Genomic DNA, 18,997 nt, shown 5'->3' on the forward strand with positions numbered 1-18,997 from the left:
AATTGTTAAGTTGACATTGACATGAAATCCAGGCATTTTTCCTTCTCACAGGCACTTCCTGTTCAAGCCAGGTGGAACTTCACCCATGTATTGCACCACGTCGCCGGGGTACCCGCTGACTTCCAGCACAGTGTACTCGCCGCCCCCGCGCCCCCTCCCTCGAAGCACATTCTCCCGCCCTGCCTTCAGCCTAAAGAAGCCCTACAAGCACTGCAACTGGAAATGTGCCGCGCTCAGCGCCATACTGGTCTCCGTCACGTTGCTTTTCCTGTTGGCCTACTTCATTGGTAAGTATCAGTCTGGATCAGAGGTGGGCAAACAAACTTTTTGACTCGCGGGCCGCATTGGGTTCTAAAATTTGACAGAGGGGCCGGGGCCAGTAGCATTTGGAGGGAGTGTTTGGGCCGGAAATACTAAACCTAAAGCATTAAAGGACAACCGACGCCTCCAGACAAGTTATGTCCATAATTTATAAAATCACTTCAAATGACTTCGACTGAGCGTATTTTACAAAGATTCCACAGCATATAGTTTACGTTCTAAGACTTGTGCTGAATATTCACTAAGTCTTGTTTTCGAGTTGATGACGATCCCCATGTGACGTCACGTTTGGACCGCCCCAGACCGAGAAAGCGACACACAATGCATTTTGGGTACTTTGTTTGGTCTGAAAACTTCGTGTTGATGGCGAAATTAGAAGGAAAACACATAAATAACGCCATGGTGAATCGTTGTGTGTTGCACCAAGACAACTATTTGATATTCACTGACACAAATTCCCAGCTGACAAATCAGCCCATTTGCAACAGAGCTTGGGCGCAATCTTCTACATTTTCTGGGTGCTAAATTGCTGTCATTGACGGCTCGAATTGATATGGGAGGACTCCTTGAATCAATTGCAAACATTTATGCTTTCCTCTTCAGAACTATTATACTATATCATATTCATAACTGGATGAGTAACAAGAAAACATCTTCTCCGAATCTGAAGCCATTGTTTTGATTCTCGAGCAAGACAAGACGTCTTGGCGTGACGAACAAGGGGGTGGGACCTACTGAAACTGGCCATTTCCGGATTCATTTTGAAGTCATTTTTATTGGTGTTTTTCATTTAACTAAAAATATCAGCCTGCCTGTTTTGGGTATTATAGATGCTATAAAACGTTTTTCTGATGTCAGTGGGAAACAAAAACAAAAAATGGTGCCGGTTGTCCTTTAAATGTAGTGTGTACAAACCTCATAGCACAGTAACAACCCAATTTATTAACTGTCTTTCAAATGTGAAAAATATCCCTGATCAGTTAATAAACTTGTCTCAAGGAATATGGCGTTTACATACTATTTCGCAGATACTTGGAGGAGGAAATGGAAATAGATTAAAATAACATATGCACTGTGATTCATCAAGATTGCGTCTGTTTTTAATAGGTTTTCATTGAAGGGGCAAAGTTAAAGAAATCAGCATTTATTGGAAAATGGAATCACTTTCAACATTCAAAACATATTATTCCACAACGAAATATTCAAGCTCAATAATACCTACTTGTGTTAAATTCCGCCAAATCATAGATGGTTTGTCCTGACCGCGCGCTCAACAAACTCCTCACAGACGCCCTCGCCTTCACGCGCAAACAATACACGTGTACCGTCGCCGAGCACACAGACATAGGCAACCTGCAGTGAAATTTGCATACTCGGCACGGCAGCCAATCAGAAGCATGCTGCTTTCTTCCGGACTTTCGCAAGCGTTATAAAGTCGTGCAATTGCATATCATTTTCCAAAATAGATGCACAGAACCTCAGCCCAGAAGAAAGATTCAATAGAAGCTAACAACATATGTGACGCTACAAAACGTAAATTTACATTAAACCGTGACTGTAAAGTGTACGTGAGACTCATGAAAGGGGCTTAGTGGCTCGTAGGAAGCAATGCAAACGTTGCATTGTGCACCACAATGACAATCGACTACTGCAGCAAAATCTAGCCATGCGCATTTACCGTAAATTAAGCAAGGTAGCATTTGTAGTAGGTACAATGTTGACAATGTTTTTTTAATGTGATTAGTTGTCTCATTGTGCTTCATGTTGTGAAAGATGGGGCAGGCAACTTTTCAGTTATCTGCCCTGTTGTCCGCTAACTTTTTGTAATGAGTTTCAGACGCTGTTTTTACTATAATTTGGGCAGGTTCGGCGGGCCGGATTAAAAAGCTTAACGGGCCGTATGTGGCCCGCGGGCCGTAGTTTGCCCATGTCTGGTCTAGAGCCTAAAGTTCAATATAGTTGCCAAGCTTGAGAGGTCACGAGAGGCCGTAACGACGCTGATGATGTCATTCCGTTTCGAGAGGCTCTGCTGGTTCCACTTTATTTGAGCAAGCAACTCGTCCAGCGTTTGTGTCATGCCCAAATTAGTTTTAACCTTGAAAACCGCTGTTGCCTTTGTCATCATCCAATTAGGCACTGAATATAGACCTAAGACTGTGGGCAAATACGCCGCTATTGGTCAAATGGGCTTGCAAATTATTTCAAAAGAGACAAATAAAATTTTCATTGAGGACATTTTGAAAAGATATTTTTCTCTAACAATCGGCGATAGCAACACATTTCTGGCTCATCCTTTCTCCCCCCAGGAGGTGGGGATCATGCACACGAAAATTAGTATTAGTAGTGATCCATTTTATTTTGAAATTATTTTATTTTGTCAAAAGATTATTAGCTGTGTTCCTGGAATGGCGGTGATCCAAGATAAAGCCACAGGATTTAAGGAGATCGGGAGAAGGATGCTGAGCCTTGAACTGCCGGGCAGGAGACCAAGAGGAAGACTGAAGAGGAGGTTTATGGATGTTGTCAAAGAGGACATGAAGGTAGCTGGTGTGAGAGAAGCAGATGCACCAAACCGGGTTAGATTGAGGACACTGATTCGCTGTGGCGACCCCTGAACGGAAAAGCCGAAAGGAAAAGAAGAAGAAGAAGAAAGTGGATTTGAGGTGTATGGGGGTAACGGCCCAAAACCCTGTTTCATCACACGGTGTTTAAAATGAATAAATGAATCATCTCCAGGTGGATCATAATCAGAGACGCTCTGGGTTCACCGGCAATCCTCGGCCGTGTTTAATTAAAAGACTGATGAAAAAACGCTTTTGATTTGCAGCACAATTAATTGTGCAAGCTGGTAATTGGGAGAACTGGAGGTGAGATGTCTGATAAGGCCAATTAAGCCTCCTGATGCATGTTGGGACCTCAGAGTTGCTTTTGTTTACTTGCCATTTGGTGAGCGTAAATAGATGAAGTTCACCGTGACCGCCCTACGGTTGCGGCGCTGTCATTTGAAACTTAAAAGACTTGACGATGACGGACGTTTATTGTGCCTGGAATTCAGGATCATAAACGTCTAAATCAGATGTGGTTTGGAAACTTTACGTTTGTTTGCAGTTTTTGAAGGGTCACACAATTGTGCCATTATCTTCTAAGACGTATCTAAGACGTATCACTCCCACAAGTGACTTGGTATGTGTCTCAATATTTTTCAAAGAAAGTTAAATCGGTTTGATGATACATCGATAGCTAACAGGCTACTAGGATTAGCCTTAGCGTCTGACGGGAGTCGCACCCCTGCCGCTTTGTGGAAATCTGGCCAGACAATGGTCGGCCTGAAAATACATTTAAAGCGATTAAACTTGGATTCCAATTGGCGAATCTAAACACCCACGGCAGCGAACGTCTTCATGTTAGTCTGATGAGCTGCGATTCTTCTTTGATACTTAAAAGTGGTGACACGAGCAGAAACGCAGTCGCCGCATCAGAGGAAGCCCTCTGAAGCTCGGCTGGCGGCGACTGGCGTCGACTCACCTCATAGTCCTTTGCTTCCATGTCCTCTAATTGGCACCTGGCGTGACCCGACTTTCCTGCCAAGACGGAAGTGAAAGGGGGCCACAACATGCACTGGGAAACTCTTGACAGGTCATCGCCTTGTCGAAAGCGCAGCTTGTCTCCGTCACTGGGTATCTCATTAGAAGTGTCTCGTTAGTCCTATAACAGCCTCTGTATGTCATTGCAAAGTTTGCAGCACCCCATCCGCCACCCAAAATAAAAACCCAACAAAATCTATCTATCTATCTATCTATCTATCTATCTATCTATCTATCTATCTATCTATCTATCTATCTATCTATCTATCTATCTATCTATCTATCTATCTATCTGTCTGTCTGTCTGTCTGTCTGTCTGTCTGTCTGTCTGTCGAGAAATAGATTTTTTTTTGGGGGGGGGTTCTTCCACCCACCCGCTTTTGTGCCGCTTTCAGAGTTGATGAAAGTAGTGTGTGGTTATTTACTCAAAGAGCCGAAAAGAAGCAGCAAAACAATAAAATTACCCCGTTGAGTTTCTCTGGACCTTTTTTTCTGCTGATTGTTGAATTCCGAGGTATCTTTTTTTCCTAAGCTCATCTTGTCCATTCTCATAATGGTGATGTATTCCCCACCACCACCCCATGCCCACCCTTCATTCGCCATCGACCCTCTTCTACACCACCTTTGTTCCCCTACAACACCACTTTTGGGTATTTCTTTTGTCATTTTTCTCCATGTGCTTCATATGTGCTAACATTTTGATTTTGTTTATTATTACCACCCCATCCCCTTTCAAATTGCTGCTGTGGACTGCAAATTTCCCCATTGTGGGACGGATAAAGGTTTTCTGATTCTGATTATTCCGAAGTTTGGCAGCTGTAAACTGTTTCATCTTTGCTTTCACGTACTGTTTTCATGTCACAGTTTTGTTTGCAAAACTAATTCAGTTTGTGCCCAGGACCATTCTACAACAGTCCCAACCATCGTTTATTTTATTTTATTTTATTTTATTTTATTTTATTTTATTTTATTTTTTCAGGTGACATGCTACTTCTTCTCGTCTTCTTCTTTTCCTTTCGGCTTTTCCCCTCAGGGGTCGCCACAGCGAATCACTGTCCTCCATCTATCCCAGTTTTGAGCATCCTCTTCTTTCACACCAGCTACCTTCTTGTCCTCTTTGACCACATCCATAAACCTCCTCTTTGGTCTTCCTCTCGGTCTCCTGCCTGGCAGTTCAAGACTCAGCATCCTTCGCCCAATATAGTCACTCTCTCTCCTCTGGACATGTCCAAACCATCTCAGTCTGGCCTCTCTGACTTTCTTTCCAAAGCCTCTAATATGAGTTGTCCCTCTAATGTACTCATTCCTGATCCTATCCAACCAGGTCACTCCCAAAGAAAACCTCACCATCTTCAGCTCTGCTACCTCCAGCTCTGCTTCCTGTCTTTTCTTCAGTGGAACTGTCTCCAGTCCAAACATCATGGCTGGACTCACCACTGTTTTATACGCTTTTCCTTTCATCCTAGCTGAAACCCTTCTATCACACATCACACCTGACATTTTTCTCCAGCCGCTCCAGCCTGCCTGGACACGCTTCTTCACCTCTTTTCCACACTCTCCATTGCTCTGGACATTTGACCCCAAGTACAGTAAAGTCTCGTTATATCGATATCGGATATATCGATAGTCCCGGTTATATCGATACTATTTCTATGCACGCACGGAGAAAATTACATGCAAACAGGGTCGGATATATCGATAGTCCCGGTTATATCGATATTTTTTCGGACTCCCTTGAATATCGATATAACGAGACTTTACTGTACTTAAAATCCTCCACCTTTATCTCTTCATCACTCTTGCATTTGGATCCCTCTCATTCACACACATATATTCCGTCTTGCTGCGACTGATATTCATTCCTCTCCTTTCTAGGGCATATCTCCACATCTCTAGTGTCTCCGCCACCTGTTCCCTGTTCTCGCTACAGATCACAACGTCATCTGCAAACATCATGGTGCAAGGAGATTCTTGTCTAACATCGTCTGTCAGCCTGTCCATCACCATAGCAAATAAGAAGGGGCTCAGAGCTGACCCCTGGTGGAGTCCCACCTCCACCTTGAATTCCTCAGTCATACCGACAGCACACCTCACAACTGTCTTACAGTCATGATACATGTCTTGTACCGCTCTAACATACTTTTCCGACACTCCAGACTTCCTCATGCAATGCCACAGCTCTTCTCTGGGCACGCTGTCGTACGCTTTCTCCAGATCTAAAAAGACACAATGCAATTCCTTCTGACTTTCTCTGTACTTCTCTATCAGCATTCTTAAAGCAAAGACTGCATCTGTCGTACACTTTTTTGGCATGAAGCCATACTGCTGCTCACAAATGTTCACTTCTGCTCTTAGTCTTGCTTCAACTACTCTTTCCCAGAGTTTCATTGTATGGCTCAACTTATTTGTGTTTAAAATAGGCACGAGTACACTTTGTCTCCATTCTTCAGGCATCTGGTCACCATCTAAGATCTTGTTGAGTAACCCAGTCAGGAACACCACCGCCACCTCTCCAAGACACTTCCATACCTCAATTGGTAAATTATCAGGCCCGAGTGCCTTTCCCCCTCTTCAGCGCCCTCCTCACTTCATCCTTGCTAATGTTTGCTACATCTTGGTCCACAACAGTCACGTCTTCTACTCTTTGTTCCTTCTCATTTTCCTCATTCATCAATTCTTCAAAGTACTCTTTCCATCTTGCCATCACACTACTGGCACCTGTTAATACATTGCCATCTCTATCCTTAATCACCCAAACCTGCTTCATGGCTGCGGGTATGGGTGAGTAGACGGGTGGCAGCATTCTGGGTGTACTGTAGTTTATTGAGGAGTTTTGAGGTTGTACCGTAAAGGATGCCATTGCAGTAGTCAAGGCGGGAGGTGATGAAGGCATGGATGAGGGTCTGAGCGATGTTGTTAGAGAGTGAAGGGCGGAGACGAGAATTATTTTTTTTTTAAGGAGGAAGAATGCGGTTACCATCTTTGTCTCTCTGTCTCAGGTGACATGCTACACTGATCGCTAATCAGTTCATGTCAAAGTATATAATCACATTGACCTGTCCAAAATGTGCATCAGTCCATCACAGTTTATTTATTTAATAAATCATTTTCCAGGATTGGATTGGATTGGATTGGATTTTCCTTTATTAGTCTTGCAGTGGAGAAATTTACATTTCACAGCAGCAAAGTTATGAAAGAAATGAAGTAGAAAAGCAAAACACAGGAGCTGCTGGAAAGGCAGCCACTCTCGCGGCACCGTCTTGAAGTCAGAAGAACAAAAAAAAACTAAATAACAAATAACATGACAACACAAAGACACAGAGAGACATTCATTCTTAAGCACTTTCTGTACCCTCTTTGTTACATAAATTACTTTGTTGCACAGAACTTCCTCACTTGTGTAGCAGCACTGGAATTGGTTGTTAGCATGGAATTAGCAAATGGATATAATATAGCCTGATGGCAATTATGCTAATAGCATGTTCCATCCAATAATTTTCTAGAGCGATTATGCTTATTAAGGTCGCGGGGGTGCTGGAGCGTATCCCGGCCGTCTTCGGGCACTTGGCATGGGACACCCTGAATTGGTTGCCATCCAATTGCAGGTCACACAAAGACAAACAACCACCCGCGCTCACTCACACCTAGGGACAATTTAGAGTGTTCAATCAGCCTGCCATGCATGTTTTTTGGAATGTGGGAGGAAAACGGAGGACCAGAGAAAGAAACCCACGCGGGCCCAGGAAGAACATGCAAACGCCACACAGGGAGGCCAGACTGGGTCTTGAACTCACGACTTCCGCAGTGTGAAGTTGGTGCGCTAATCACTAGACTACCGGGTCGCCCTAAGCATGTTGACACTATTTATTAGAAGATTTTTTATGCCTTAAGAAATGTCGTTTCTTCACCAATATGAACTAACTCCTTTTGGTCTCACCCCCACCACCCCATCCAGCCATGCACCTTTTTGGACTAAACTGGCACCTGAAGCCCACGCAGAGACAAATGTTCCACGTGAACGTCGACAACACGAGTGGACCACCTTTCCCGACGGACCTAAGTTTGAGGCCGTTAGGCAACACGGGCTTGGAGGTTCCTGATCGCCGGGGCAAAGACAACAGTGAGTACCCTCTTTCAAGCGCTTTATCGCACTGGCTCAGCCGCAAAGTTTTGTCGAAGGAACAAAGTTTGCCAATGACATTTGCGGCTATTCGACGCTTGTTTTCGCACGCGACCATCTCAGGCCTTGGTGGCATGTGGAGAGATCTGCATTGTAATCCCGGGAAAGTGCTTGTCAGTGGAAAAGCCTTGTTTGTTCCTGGAGAGAGAAAATGGCACAGCTCCGTGGAGCCATTTGGGGAGTGGGGGTGGGACGGATTAGCCACTTGCTCACCCTTCATAACAGATGTGATCCTTTCATCTCCCCGCCCGGACCGCCGTGCTTGGCAGCCAGCGAAAGCGTGCCCTCGCCCAACGCTACCGACTGTGGGGCGAGCTCCATCCAGAAAAGTTTGCCCGGTTTCATTTGGAGGCAAATGGGCCAAAATGTTGCCGTGCCATTTGCCACCGGCAGGCCACAAATAAAGGGCAAGAAAGGAGTCATTACCATATAGATGAATCCCGCACTTGTCTTTCTTCATTTAACACGTGGCAGAAAAGTGTGTTTGGCCACTGAGGCGGTGGTTGCAGAAAAGGTCCAAAGCCCAGCCACCAGGAATGGTGAATCAACATGTTTTTTTTTATTTTTAGGGAATAAGTCTCATTCTGTGCCGCTGTCACTTGTAACAATGACGAGCTGTCTCTGTCTCGTTTTGCCACCGTAGCCAAGCACGACATTAACATGGAGTTGGGCCAACTCAGCTAATTGGGTCGGTCATGACTGACACATAAGGCAGCCTATTACGGCGCCACGTGTGACAGAACAGCCTGACAGCGATTTTGCGGATTGTACAGCAGTGTGGAATTTATTGATCGCCAAACCGTTTACATTACAAAGTCATGAGTCTGGACACATTTTTATTTGCCTGCTATTTTGACGTCCAAATTTGGCTACGCAGCACTTTAACACGCTTCCGTCCATATCTCTGTTTGAAATATACTCGCTCAGCAAAGGGTCAAAATCTGAAGTGTCAATTTTCGATTAGTTTAGCAATTGGCATTGCTTTCCTGTGAATAACAGTGACGGAGCGACAAGGCCTTCAAAGCCTTCTCTGCAAAATGTTTTTTTGTTATTCATAAAGATGTACTGAGATGTAAGATGTTGAATGCAATTAACAGTGGACCGAAAGTTTGCTACAACCAGTGGTGGCAAAGCCTTCACTGCTGGCCTAAAAATATATGAATCACAGACTGCTGTTAATTATATTTTGTCCATTAATAAATAATAATAATAATAATAATAATAATAATAATAATAATAATCTTTCATCTGGAACTGCTTTATGTAACAAAGAGGGTACAGAAAGTGCTTAAGAATGAATTTCTCTCTGTATCTTTGTGTTGTCATGTTATTTGTTATTTAGTTTTTTTTTTGGTTCTTCTGACTTCAAGACGGCGCCGCGAGAGTGGCTGCCTTTCCAGCAGCTCCTGTATTTTGCTTTTCTACTTTCATTTCGTTCATAACTTTGCTGCTGTGAAATGTAAATTTCTCCACTGCGAGACTAATAAAGACAAATCCAATCCAATAATAATAATAATAATAATAATACATTTTATTTGAAAGCGCTTTTCATCATACTCAAAGATACTTTACAAAACTTAAAAACAAAAAAAAATGTATACCTGAAGATAAGCATACATAATTGACAAAAAAAACATCTAAATGAGCAAAAGGAAGCATGGGTAAAAGAGACTAAAATCTTTTAAAAGCTTTGCGGAACAGATGAGTTTTAAGCGCAGATTAGAAGGTTGATACTTGGATTGGAGGTCGGTACATTGCGGATGTGTTGTGGTAGAGCGTTCCGGAGGTGGGGGCGGCTATAGAGAAGGCTTAGCCCCCCCCCCAACTTTTACTGAGTCCGGCTACGAGGATTTGATGGAGGTTTGTGTTTGAGGAACGGAGGTTGCGGCGAGGAGTGTATTTGTGAAGAAGGTCAAAAAGGTAGAAGAGGGCCTGATTGTGAAGGTGTATTGGTGTGTAGGAGTAGTTCACACTAAATGCGCTGGGGAACAGGGAGCCAATTTTTAGGGATGAGTAGATCATATTTAATAATTCAAAATTGTCTTTCAGCTTCCTTTCATTCCACTGTTGCGCTGCTTCCAAATGTGTGTTTGTACATTTCAGCCATAGTTTGTTACCAGGGTCATAAATCTACCTGGACGGCTTCACAATCAGTTCTGCGGGCCCTATCGCATCACATGTATCGATCAAACTGTTACTTTAACCCGTCAGATTTCAAGTTGGCAACGCAAAAGGTGGACCAACGCCTTCTTGCGGGCCTTGGTCAACGTCAGAAAATTGCTCTTATCACTAGCCGCATACTGGCCAGAGCTTGTACACTTTATCGGTAGCGAGCTGCATAAGTAAATATATTGTGTTGATTTAATAGTGATTTTGTCAACTCACAATGGCTGAATGAGGAGAAAAAATTGATTTAGTTGGAGATCTACTGTTAAAGCCATATTCAAGATGGACTTTTCAACAAAAAAATGGACATCATTAAGAAAAGTTGGTAAGTTATTTCCTGGCTAATTGTACCCTCTAATGGGCTTGTAGTAAATCACACCACACATTTTTCAGTCTGGATTGATTCAGACATAGCATTACTGACGGCCTAACAATGAAATTCATGGCTCACTGGTCAATAGGAATTGTCGCTAATTCGCCACCAAAGGTGTAATGGAAACTGACTGTGGAGTGATTTTCGCGATAGCATTCTGCCAAAACTATCTAGCTAACTGGCTGCTTGTGCTATGAAGAGTCATTCAAAGCTAAGCTTTCAGTTCTAATGTTTGCGAGGATGTACTTGTCAGTATCGTCAGCAGCGCAAGCGGCACGGCGATAATATTTAATCTTGGTGGATTGGTATTTGTTGTTTACTGTACGAGACATCTTTCTGAGCGCCATCTGTAGCCTTAAGCCGTGCCCGGCGCCATGTCCTGACGCTCGTTGTCGTTAGCGCGTTCGTCGGAGCTCGTCAACGCGGGGGAACAGATGTCATTTCCACCGAGTCCAGCACCAGGTGCAATAAGCAGCATATGGACCTCTCTTGCAGCTCCTTCTCAAGTAAAATTACATGTCTCACTTTATTACAATGGGTTCAATTGCAACTGTATGGCTCTCTTCCATATCATTTGTGCCACCATATGTTCAACCTTTTTCATTCAATTTTCCCAGATAGGCTATTAGTTTAGTGGCAAGTCTCGGAAAATGTGTTGAGGCTTGGATTACAAAGCAACAAGTGGCGGAAAACAGATATGAAAAAGAAAGTGTCGAATGCAAACTAATTAAATGCTACGATTATATTTTATTAACGTCGCTCTAGCACTCATTCAAATGCAACCCAAGTGTTCCACTTTAAATTTATTTATGCACGCTCCCTCAAAGTTAGGACAGGGACGGTCACACGGAGTCGTTTGTAACATTCTTTGCCGTCCCCTCGGGATTCCGCGGGTTGAATTAATGCTGTGACATCTGACCGATTTTTTCTCGTGTGCGCGTTTGTGTGCACATGTGCTTCACAGGCAAATTAGATGGCTTGTTTCCTGACGACAGCGACATCGACATGGGCGAGATCGACGTGGGTCGCAAGGTCGCGCAGCAGATCCTGCCCGGCGTCTTCTGGCGGTCACAGATATTCGTGGACCACCCCATGTACATGAAGTTCAACGTGTCACTCAGCAAGGACGCTTTGGTGGGGATCTATGGAAGGAGGGGCCTGCCACCATCTCACACACAGGTTGGAGTTGATTTTTCAATGAGCTTGTTTCTTCTGAAAGACTTGAATTTTCTCGGCTGGAGCACACATAATAATACTAATAATAATAATAATAATCATCATCATCATCATCATCATAATCATCATAATAGTACTTAAACATAGTTTATGTACATAGTACTTAAACAACTAGTTTCTAAAATTGTTAATACTTTGTTCCGATTTTGTTCAATAATAACTGGGAATTTATATCCAAAAAAAATGAATGCAAAACTAAATGCACCCAAAAAAAGAAATGTTTCTTTTTACCTTGCCTGGATGAAGCTTCTTTTTAATGATCTGATTTTAAGGAATTTTGTGGCAAAGATTACACCAAAAATTGGTATTCAAATAATTATCAGTTAATTTAGCATTTTGATATTAAAACGTAAGCTCAGAAAAAATATTTAGAATCATATGTTTTGTCCTATGCAAGCCCACTTGTGTTTTGATCAATTTTGCATTTGTGAAACATAAAATGAGCAGTGTTGAACATGTTGTTGTTCAAAAAAAAGTTTACTTTTGTCCAACCATTTGCTTCTGTGTCTGCTTGTCCGAGGTACTACTAATTATGTTATTAATTTCGATTCTATAATACATATTATACCGTATGCCGTAACCAAATCTATTTGAAGGTTTACTCTTATCATTTAGCATTGTGCTTGAGCCATATACACCATTTGACTTATACCCAACACTTTGTAAGAACAGAATTCTGTCTGCACTCGGTTTATTCCGTGAAAGAGAATAGCGTGCTCTCTTACAGTATTTACAATCATGTCGACACAGTTTGAGCAATTTTCCACATTTCCGCTCTGCGGCCGATTATAAATTGCTTTATTGTTAGATCCAACGCGGAATCAATTCATAACCTCTTTCCACTGTATTATGAATCACCTCCTTTTGTTATGTCATTGAGGATTTACAATAGAGTTCAGTGCGGTTTGGTATCGCCAATGAATCACGAAAAGGGGCTGCAGCCTCACGGGGCACAGGGAGCGGAAGGATTTTTCTTTTGCTCTAATTTCCCGGAGATAGATCTCGTTATGAATCTTATCTGGCTCTCCGAGCTCTCACTTTAGATTTCATTCTCTTTGCGCAACTGCCATTTTGGTTTTTCTCCCTCAGCCCAATTTCGGTAGAAATTACCATCCGGTGTCGTTTTGCTTTTTCAGCCTGGTGTTGTCTCGAAAGCGGTCATTTCTTACCCGTCACTAATCAGACCGTAGATGAAAGTGAAATGTGGACTCATTGTTATTCATGGGGCCTGCTGATGAAGTGACTGCTTGTAGAAGTTATTTGGCCAACTCACTTAATTTCTTCACTACAATTTCCATTAAATCGAACAATATCAGAATATCAGATGTTGTCAGATGTTAATGACATCAGCTTGTTATCGCATCAGGCTGGACTATCTTTCTCGTTCACAACGCAGCTAGCAGCTGTCCGTTTCTTTTCTCCCGAGAGTGCGCATGTTCGTAACATTTTTTTCTGATTAGTTTTTATTTAAAATTTATTTTAACAGGTGGGCTTGAAATCGGGAAGCTCTTTTGCTAGAGACCTGGCACAGAAATTCAGTTTGAGATGTCTAAATGGGGTTTAGTAGCATTCGTTGTCGATGTCATTCGTGGCTAGCCAACAACAAAGCTATCTTTTTGTAAGGCGGCCATTTTGAGTTGCTCTTGAAGGTCATGGAAGGACCAATGGCTAAAGTAAAGTAGTTCACTCACTGATTTTACACAGATGAAACTTTAAATCAGCTAAAGCTAGCCCGTTCACTTGCTAGCTACACTAATCCACTAGGTAAAAGTATAGAGCAAGAATCACAACGGTAGAGAAGCCCTCCTTGCTGACTTCCATAAAAAGTTGGACTAGCTGCGTGAAATGACAGAAGCCCATTTCGCCACGTTGCACATCGTTGCAGCCAGGCTAATGCTCCTCCTGCTGCTGTCACGGAAGGATAACTTATTCATGCAGAGCGAATGATGCCCAGCCGTAACGCGGCCCGAAAGCGCTTGCGCATCACATGTCACTCTTAATGGCCCGTTTGCGGCTCATCCATCAATCCCGACTCCGCTCGCTGACTCTTTACCCGTGTCATTCGCAGTTTGACTTTGTGGAGCTGCTGGATGGCCGGCGACTCCTGGTTCGCACCCCACCCGGCCTGGAGGGGCCCGCCGCCCTGCAGCGAAGCCTGGCAGCCGTCGCAACACATGACACGGGTTTCATCCAGTACATGGAGTCTGGCATTTGGCACCTGGCTGTCTATAATGACGGCAAAGATGTAGAAACTGTCTCCTTTCTCACCACTGCCGTAGGTGAGCTCCCTCTGACAACCGAAAAATTTAAGTCGCTACGTCGAATGAAATTCTCGAGGTCATCAACAAAAAATGCACAGGTTATGTTTTCAACCAGCATGTCTTCTTAGCAAGTGTTTTAAAATATATATTTATTTATGTTTATGTTTATGTTTATGTATGTATGTATGTATGTATGTTTATGTATTTACATTTATCTATCAATTAATTAATTAACTAATTAAGTTATTTATGTATTTATTTGGAAGGCATTCCGCCTACTGAAAATGTATTTTTCTTAAAAATCTCCAAAGGGGTGACGGGTGAGTAGGTAGGGTTTAAATTAAGAAATTACATTTTTTTAGATTGGATAACCTTTATTCATCTCAAAGTGGTGAAATTGACAAAAGTGATCTTTCCATAGGTGCCGCTTCTACAAATGCTAAAAAACTACAAAATCATTACATTTACACTTCTGCCACTGTGTCAATGTTTTTTTTTTCCCTCTCCCAATTTGCTCCAATTTCTGCTTCTCTGATACCGCTTTGTTCACGCTTAGTGCGAGCATTATGGAGCAAGGTGTGGAGGTGAGGGGGAAATTGGAGGAGGGGGGTGTCAGGTTCCTCCCACCGTGGTTGGCTGAGAACTCCTTTCACTTGCTCTTTAATTAAAAACTCCTTGGTCGGTGCGACAGGATCGATGTAGATCTGTCCGCATTCAAGCAGCCCGACCCCGGCCACCCCCCGGGCTCACCTGCTGTGCCAACAACAGCTGCAATAAAATATTTATGCTATGATATAACATACGGGGGTACGTCAGAATGTTTACTTTGGTTATTTCTCCTCAACAGGGGGGGTGCATGAAGGTTCCCCGCCGTCACCGAGTAGTAGTAGGAAAGCTTCAGCGGAAAAAGGGCAGACGACGTGACGAATTGGGAAGCGGATGGGCAGGGAGGGGGGCCGAAATGTGTGTGTGTGTGTGTGTGTGTGTGTGTGTGTGTGTGTGTGTGTGTGTGGGTGGGTTGGACAAGATTACTCAGAGTTGGGCCCATGTTTGTTGGTTTGCATCTGAGCTGTTGCGCCCACAGGAGGCACTCTTTTGGGAAAAATGGGTCACTGGTTAAGTGCCCCTCAGCAGAAATTGAATCCCACCAACAGGCAGAGCTGCAGATTCTCTGACCTGACCTTCAAACCCGGGCCGCTCAGGTAGAAGAACGCGGGAGATCAAAGAAAGTGGTCTTTTGAGGTTTGGTATTGTGCACATTTTTTGAGTTTTATATGCGTCACCTTTTTTTTTTTTTTTTTTTTTTTTTTAGGAAAAAAAAAAAAAGTATGTTGTTCTGTAGCCACAAGGGGACATAAGACAGTGTCTTATTGTGCGGTTCCCAAGCCTGGATAAATACAGAGGGTTGTGTCAAGAAGGGCATCCGACGTAAAAGTTTGGCCAAAACAAACATGCGGATAAAACCTCTTAAGATGGAGGACACTGATTCACCATGGCGAAAGGAAAAGAAGATAGTGAAGTTGTTCTGCTAGCATAGCAAGGTTTTCAACTGGAGTCACAAACGTTCTCGAGCCGGTTCCAAGATTTTTACTTGGATTCAGGGACGCGAAAAGCAAAATTGCTAACCCCGCTATACTAACCTATAGCAAGATAGAAACCTGTAGCACAAAAACACGAAAATAGATCAGTAAGGTGGGATGTTCAAATGGTGAGGGTAATGTGCTGCACGATTTTATGAACGTAAAAGTACAGTATGCGCCGTACGATGATTGTCTGTATTGTCCCTGTCCTTCACGTCGGTTGCCCTTGCGGCTTTGTGGCCATGCGAAAACGTGTTCCAGTACCTTTTTTTGAATCACAGCACCCTTGAGCGTGAAGCCATTTCTCCTGCCTGCCTGCCTTGTACCCGACACTTTTCCCAGTGCAGGTTTGGGGCTGGAGGAAGCCACCCCCCACACCCTCCCCCCGCCTTTCCCCCATTCCGATGTGCACGCGGGGAAAGGAAAAAGGCGCTGATTAAACCGGCATGCGCCGCCGCCTGACTGTGGGGATTCGCGTAATAGTTAGCTCCTCCCGATACGCCGGGTAATGAATTTAAATGAAGGCCTCGGCTTGAATCTGTGATTTATGCATCGGGCCGACTTCGAGCTTGCAGCGGAGGAGATATTCGTGACGGGGAGAACACAAGGCCGGGATAACCGATGAGTATTCAACGCGGTTCACGGTCAATCAATGAAACGAGACGGCCAACCGTGATTTAGAATGATGATAGTAAATATGGGACGTAAAGCTGGGATTGGCCAAAAAAATGTCATACGTTCTTGAAAAGAAACGATCTAGCAATACGAGGAAAATCTGTACTTCTTCGAAGGTGTCGCACGTTTCGCTTCGTCAGTGAACTAAAGTTGTGCTGGAAACTCTGGCTCTATATCCCTAATGGACAGAGGTGGCCGTGCCAGACCTCTGCTCTGATAGGTCCATACTCAAAGGCTGGACTTCTTAGGACGATACCACATAGGCTTAGTCATGCTAATGGGGTGAAACCAGACCCAGGGATAGTCAATAGAGGTAATCAGATATATAATCAATATAGAGGTAATCAAATCAAAGACACAATATAGGTAATCAGGTTGGCTTTAGGGAGTGGTCCACTGCTCCTCCAAGAATTCCGTAAGCGCAACTTGTTTCCGTTGCTACAAGGTTCCCCCGTGGTCTTCACTGGGTCACTGATGGTGTCGTGGTCCGCTCGCTTGACTTGTGACCACTCAGTGACGGCGTGGATGTGGTTGTGACTGGTTCTTTGTCTTAGGGTGTCGTCTACCCAGGTGTGCTTGGAGGATGGACTCTGGCAACTCCCCACCCGCAAAATAGTATCACTGTGTAGTATTGGTACATTTTTTTTTCTGTCAATGAGCAGTAGTACAGAACTTTAGACTCACCCCCGACTGAGCGAGCACTAAAAAAGGGGAATGTCCTGATATTTTTATCCATATTGTGTATGTTTTTGTAGTTTTGTGTTGAAATCAAGAAGCTCCACTGCATAATTGCACCCTCGGGAAACATTTGGTGAATGCCTGACATCCCACACCTCATTCTCCCCGCTGTCATCCAGCACCAATTCCACACAGGCACAGACACACGGACAAACACCCGCTCGGGGCTAAAGAAAGCCAAGCCTCTCACCGCACCCATGTTCTTTTCGGGGTTCTCCACAATGATGGAGCGCTGCAGGAAAGCCCTCCCTTGCTCCCCTGATCAATAGGTCAGGCTAAGACAAGCCCGTGGCAGCTCTCTGTGAGTCTCCACCCCCACCACTCCCCCGTCTTTGTCTCTTCTTGCCTTGCATCCTCGCCGATGAGTGACTCTCTTGAGGAAAGAAAAGAGCTCGTATTTCGAGGCGCTTTTGTGGGAGCACAAGAGGTTGGATTGTTTCCAAAAAGAGCCCCCTCCTCCAGTGTCATTAATGCCAACGACTGGTGTTGTTTAGTCGTCATCATTACTTTGATAATGAAATTATTATACAGCAAATTTGAATGGGGGGGAGGGTGCACTGAAAATCCCACTATAATTGTCGCAAACACTTTGCCTCGCTTCAGATTCCGTTGACGAGTGTCCCAGCAGCTGTTTCGGGAACGGTGACTGCGTGGGGGGAACGTGCCACTGCTTCCTGGGATTCAAAGGCCACGACTGTAGCCGAGGTAAGTTCGGTGAGACCGATTTTTACCTGGCTCAAACTTTCAGAAAGAGCACGTCACAGGAGTGTCATGTTACTCCGTGTTGAAGGGATAGTTTGCCGCCGCTGTCAGATTAATAAAATACTTTCTACGCCATCCCAGGAAAAGGAAGGCAAAGGAACGTTAGTGATGAAGTGCACTTCAGACACCAGGAAACTCAAAGTGTTTCACACATACAATACAACAACAGAGACAGAACATCTGAAGGCAAAGCAAAGAGAGATTACTAAAATAACGTACATAACTACATTTACACATTTACAAACCAAAAAAATTGAGACATTTAAAACCAAAGGGGATAAAACAATTGAAGCAGTTCTTTGAAATGACGAGAAGAGTGTGTCGTGAAATTTATTTGAAATAATGCTCAAAAGAATTGTTTCTGCACATACTTGTTTATTTATTAGTTTGTTTATTTATGTATTTTGTGTGTTTATTTATTTTTAATTTGTACGTTAAAATTGTCACGGTTTTGCGGAGTGGTGATGACGGGTTCGGATCCCAAAAAGCAGGCAGGAGGGAGCCGGAGGTTGTTTGACAAATTGTATTAAAATAAAGTCAGCAGGAACAAAATGTAAAACATCAAAATGATCTGAATGGAAAAAAATACAAAGTAGCAAAAGAAGACCAAAAGTAAAAGCCCGCCAAGGTTAAACAAACACGTACACGATGCATGCTGCAACCAAGCAGCAAACAAACAATGAATCGGCACCGGATGATCGTGCCAGGTGTCCTTTTAAGTGTCATTGATTATAACGACCAGCACCTGCGAGGCTGCCGGCAGGGCTGACGTCGCTACCCGCTGGTCGCCAATCTGATCGGGACGACCAGCACCTGTGCAGGTGCAGGCGGGGCCGACAGCGCCCCCCGTTGGTCGCCAACCAGATCATGACAAAAATAGCTTTTTTTGTTATTATTATTTTTTTTTCCATTTACTTTTACTTCTATTTGGTGCTGACGTCACACCCGTCGAACAAATTTTGCATGCAACGAAACGCCAACTCAAAATGCTTTCTTGGAAAGCCGGGCTCCAGGAATCCAATTGGTTTTCAGATTGAATTCTGTGAGCATTTCCCTCTTGCACAGGTGTTGCGACAGAAAGAGAATGATCAGTGAGGTCTGCAGTTTGAACCGGGGCTCCA

At 43.7% G+C, this 18,997-nt stretch overlaps 1 protein-coding gene across 11 annotated transcripts in view; it reads left to right on the top strand.

The window, feature by feature from the left end:
* Positions 1-18,997, top strand: part of tenm4 (teneurin transmembrane protein 4) — a 180,504-nt gene that overhangs the window by 74,695 nt on the left and 86,812 nt on the right. For 10 of the 11 annotated variants that reach the window (XM_089013414.1, XM_089013406.1, XM_089013404.1 and 7 more), the window contains 5 exons: positions 52-287; positions 7,861-8,025; positions 11,589-11,803; positions 13,929-14,139; positions 17,718-17,819. In XM_089013414.1, coding sequence (XP_088869540.1) covers positions 52-287; positions 7,861-8,025; positions 11,589-11,803; positions 13,929-14,139; positions 17,718-17,819 — 929 coding nt within the window. Of the gene's footprint in view, positions 1-51; positions 288-3,933; positions 3,999-7,860; positions 8,026-11,588; positions 11,804-13,928; positions 14,140-17,717; positions 17,820-18,997 lie in introns of those variants that run through there. The other variant, XM_089013413.1, reaches the window with a different exon arrangement.

Source organism: Hippocampus bargibanti, linkage group LG14 (genome assembly GCF_051943395.1).
Source record: "Hippocampus bargibanti isolate YZ-2025 linkage group LG14, ASM5194339v1, whole genome shotgun sequence".
Classification (NCBI taxonomy): Eukaryota; Metazoa; Chordata; class Actinopteri; order Syngnathiformes; family Syngnathidae; genus Hippocampus; species Hippocampus bargibanti.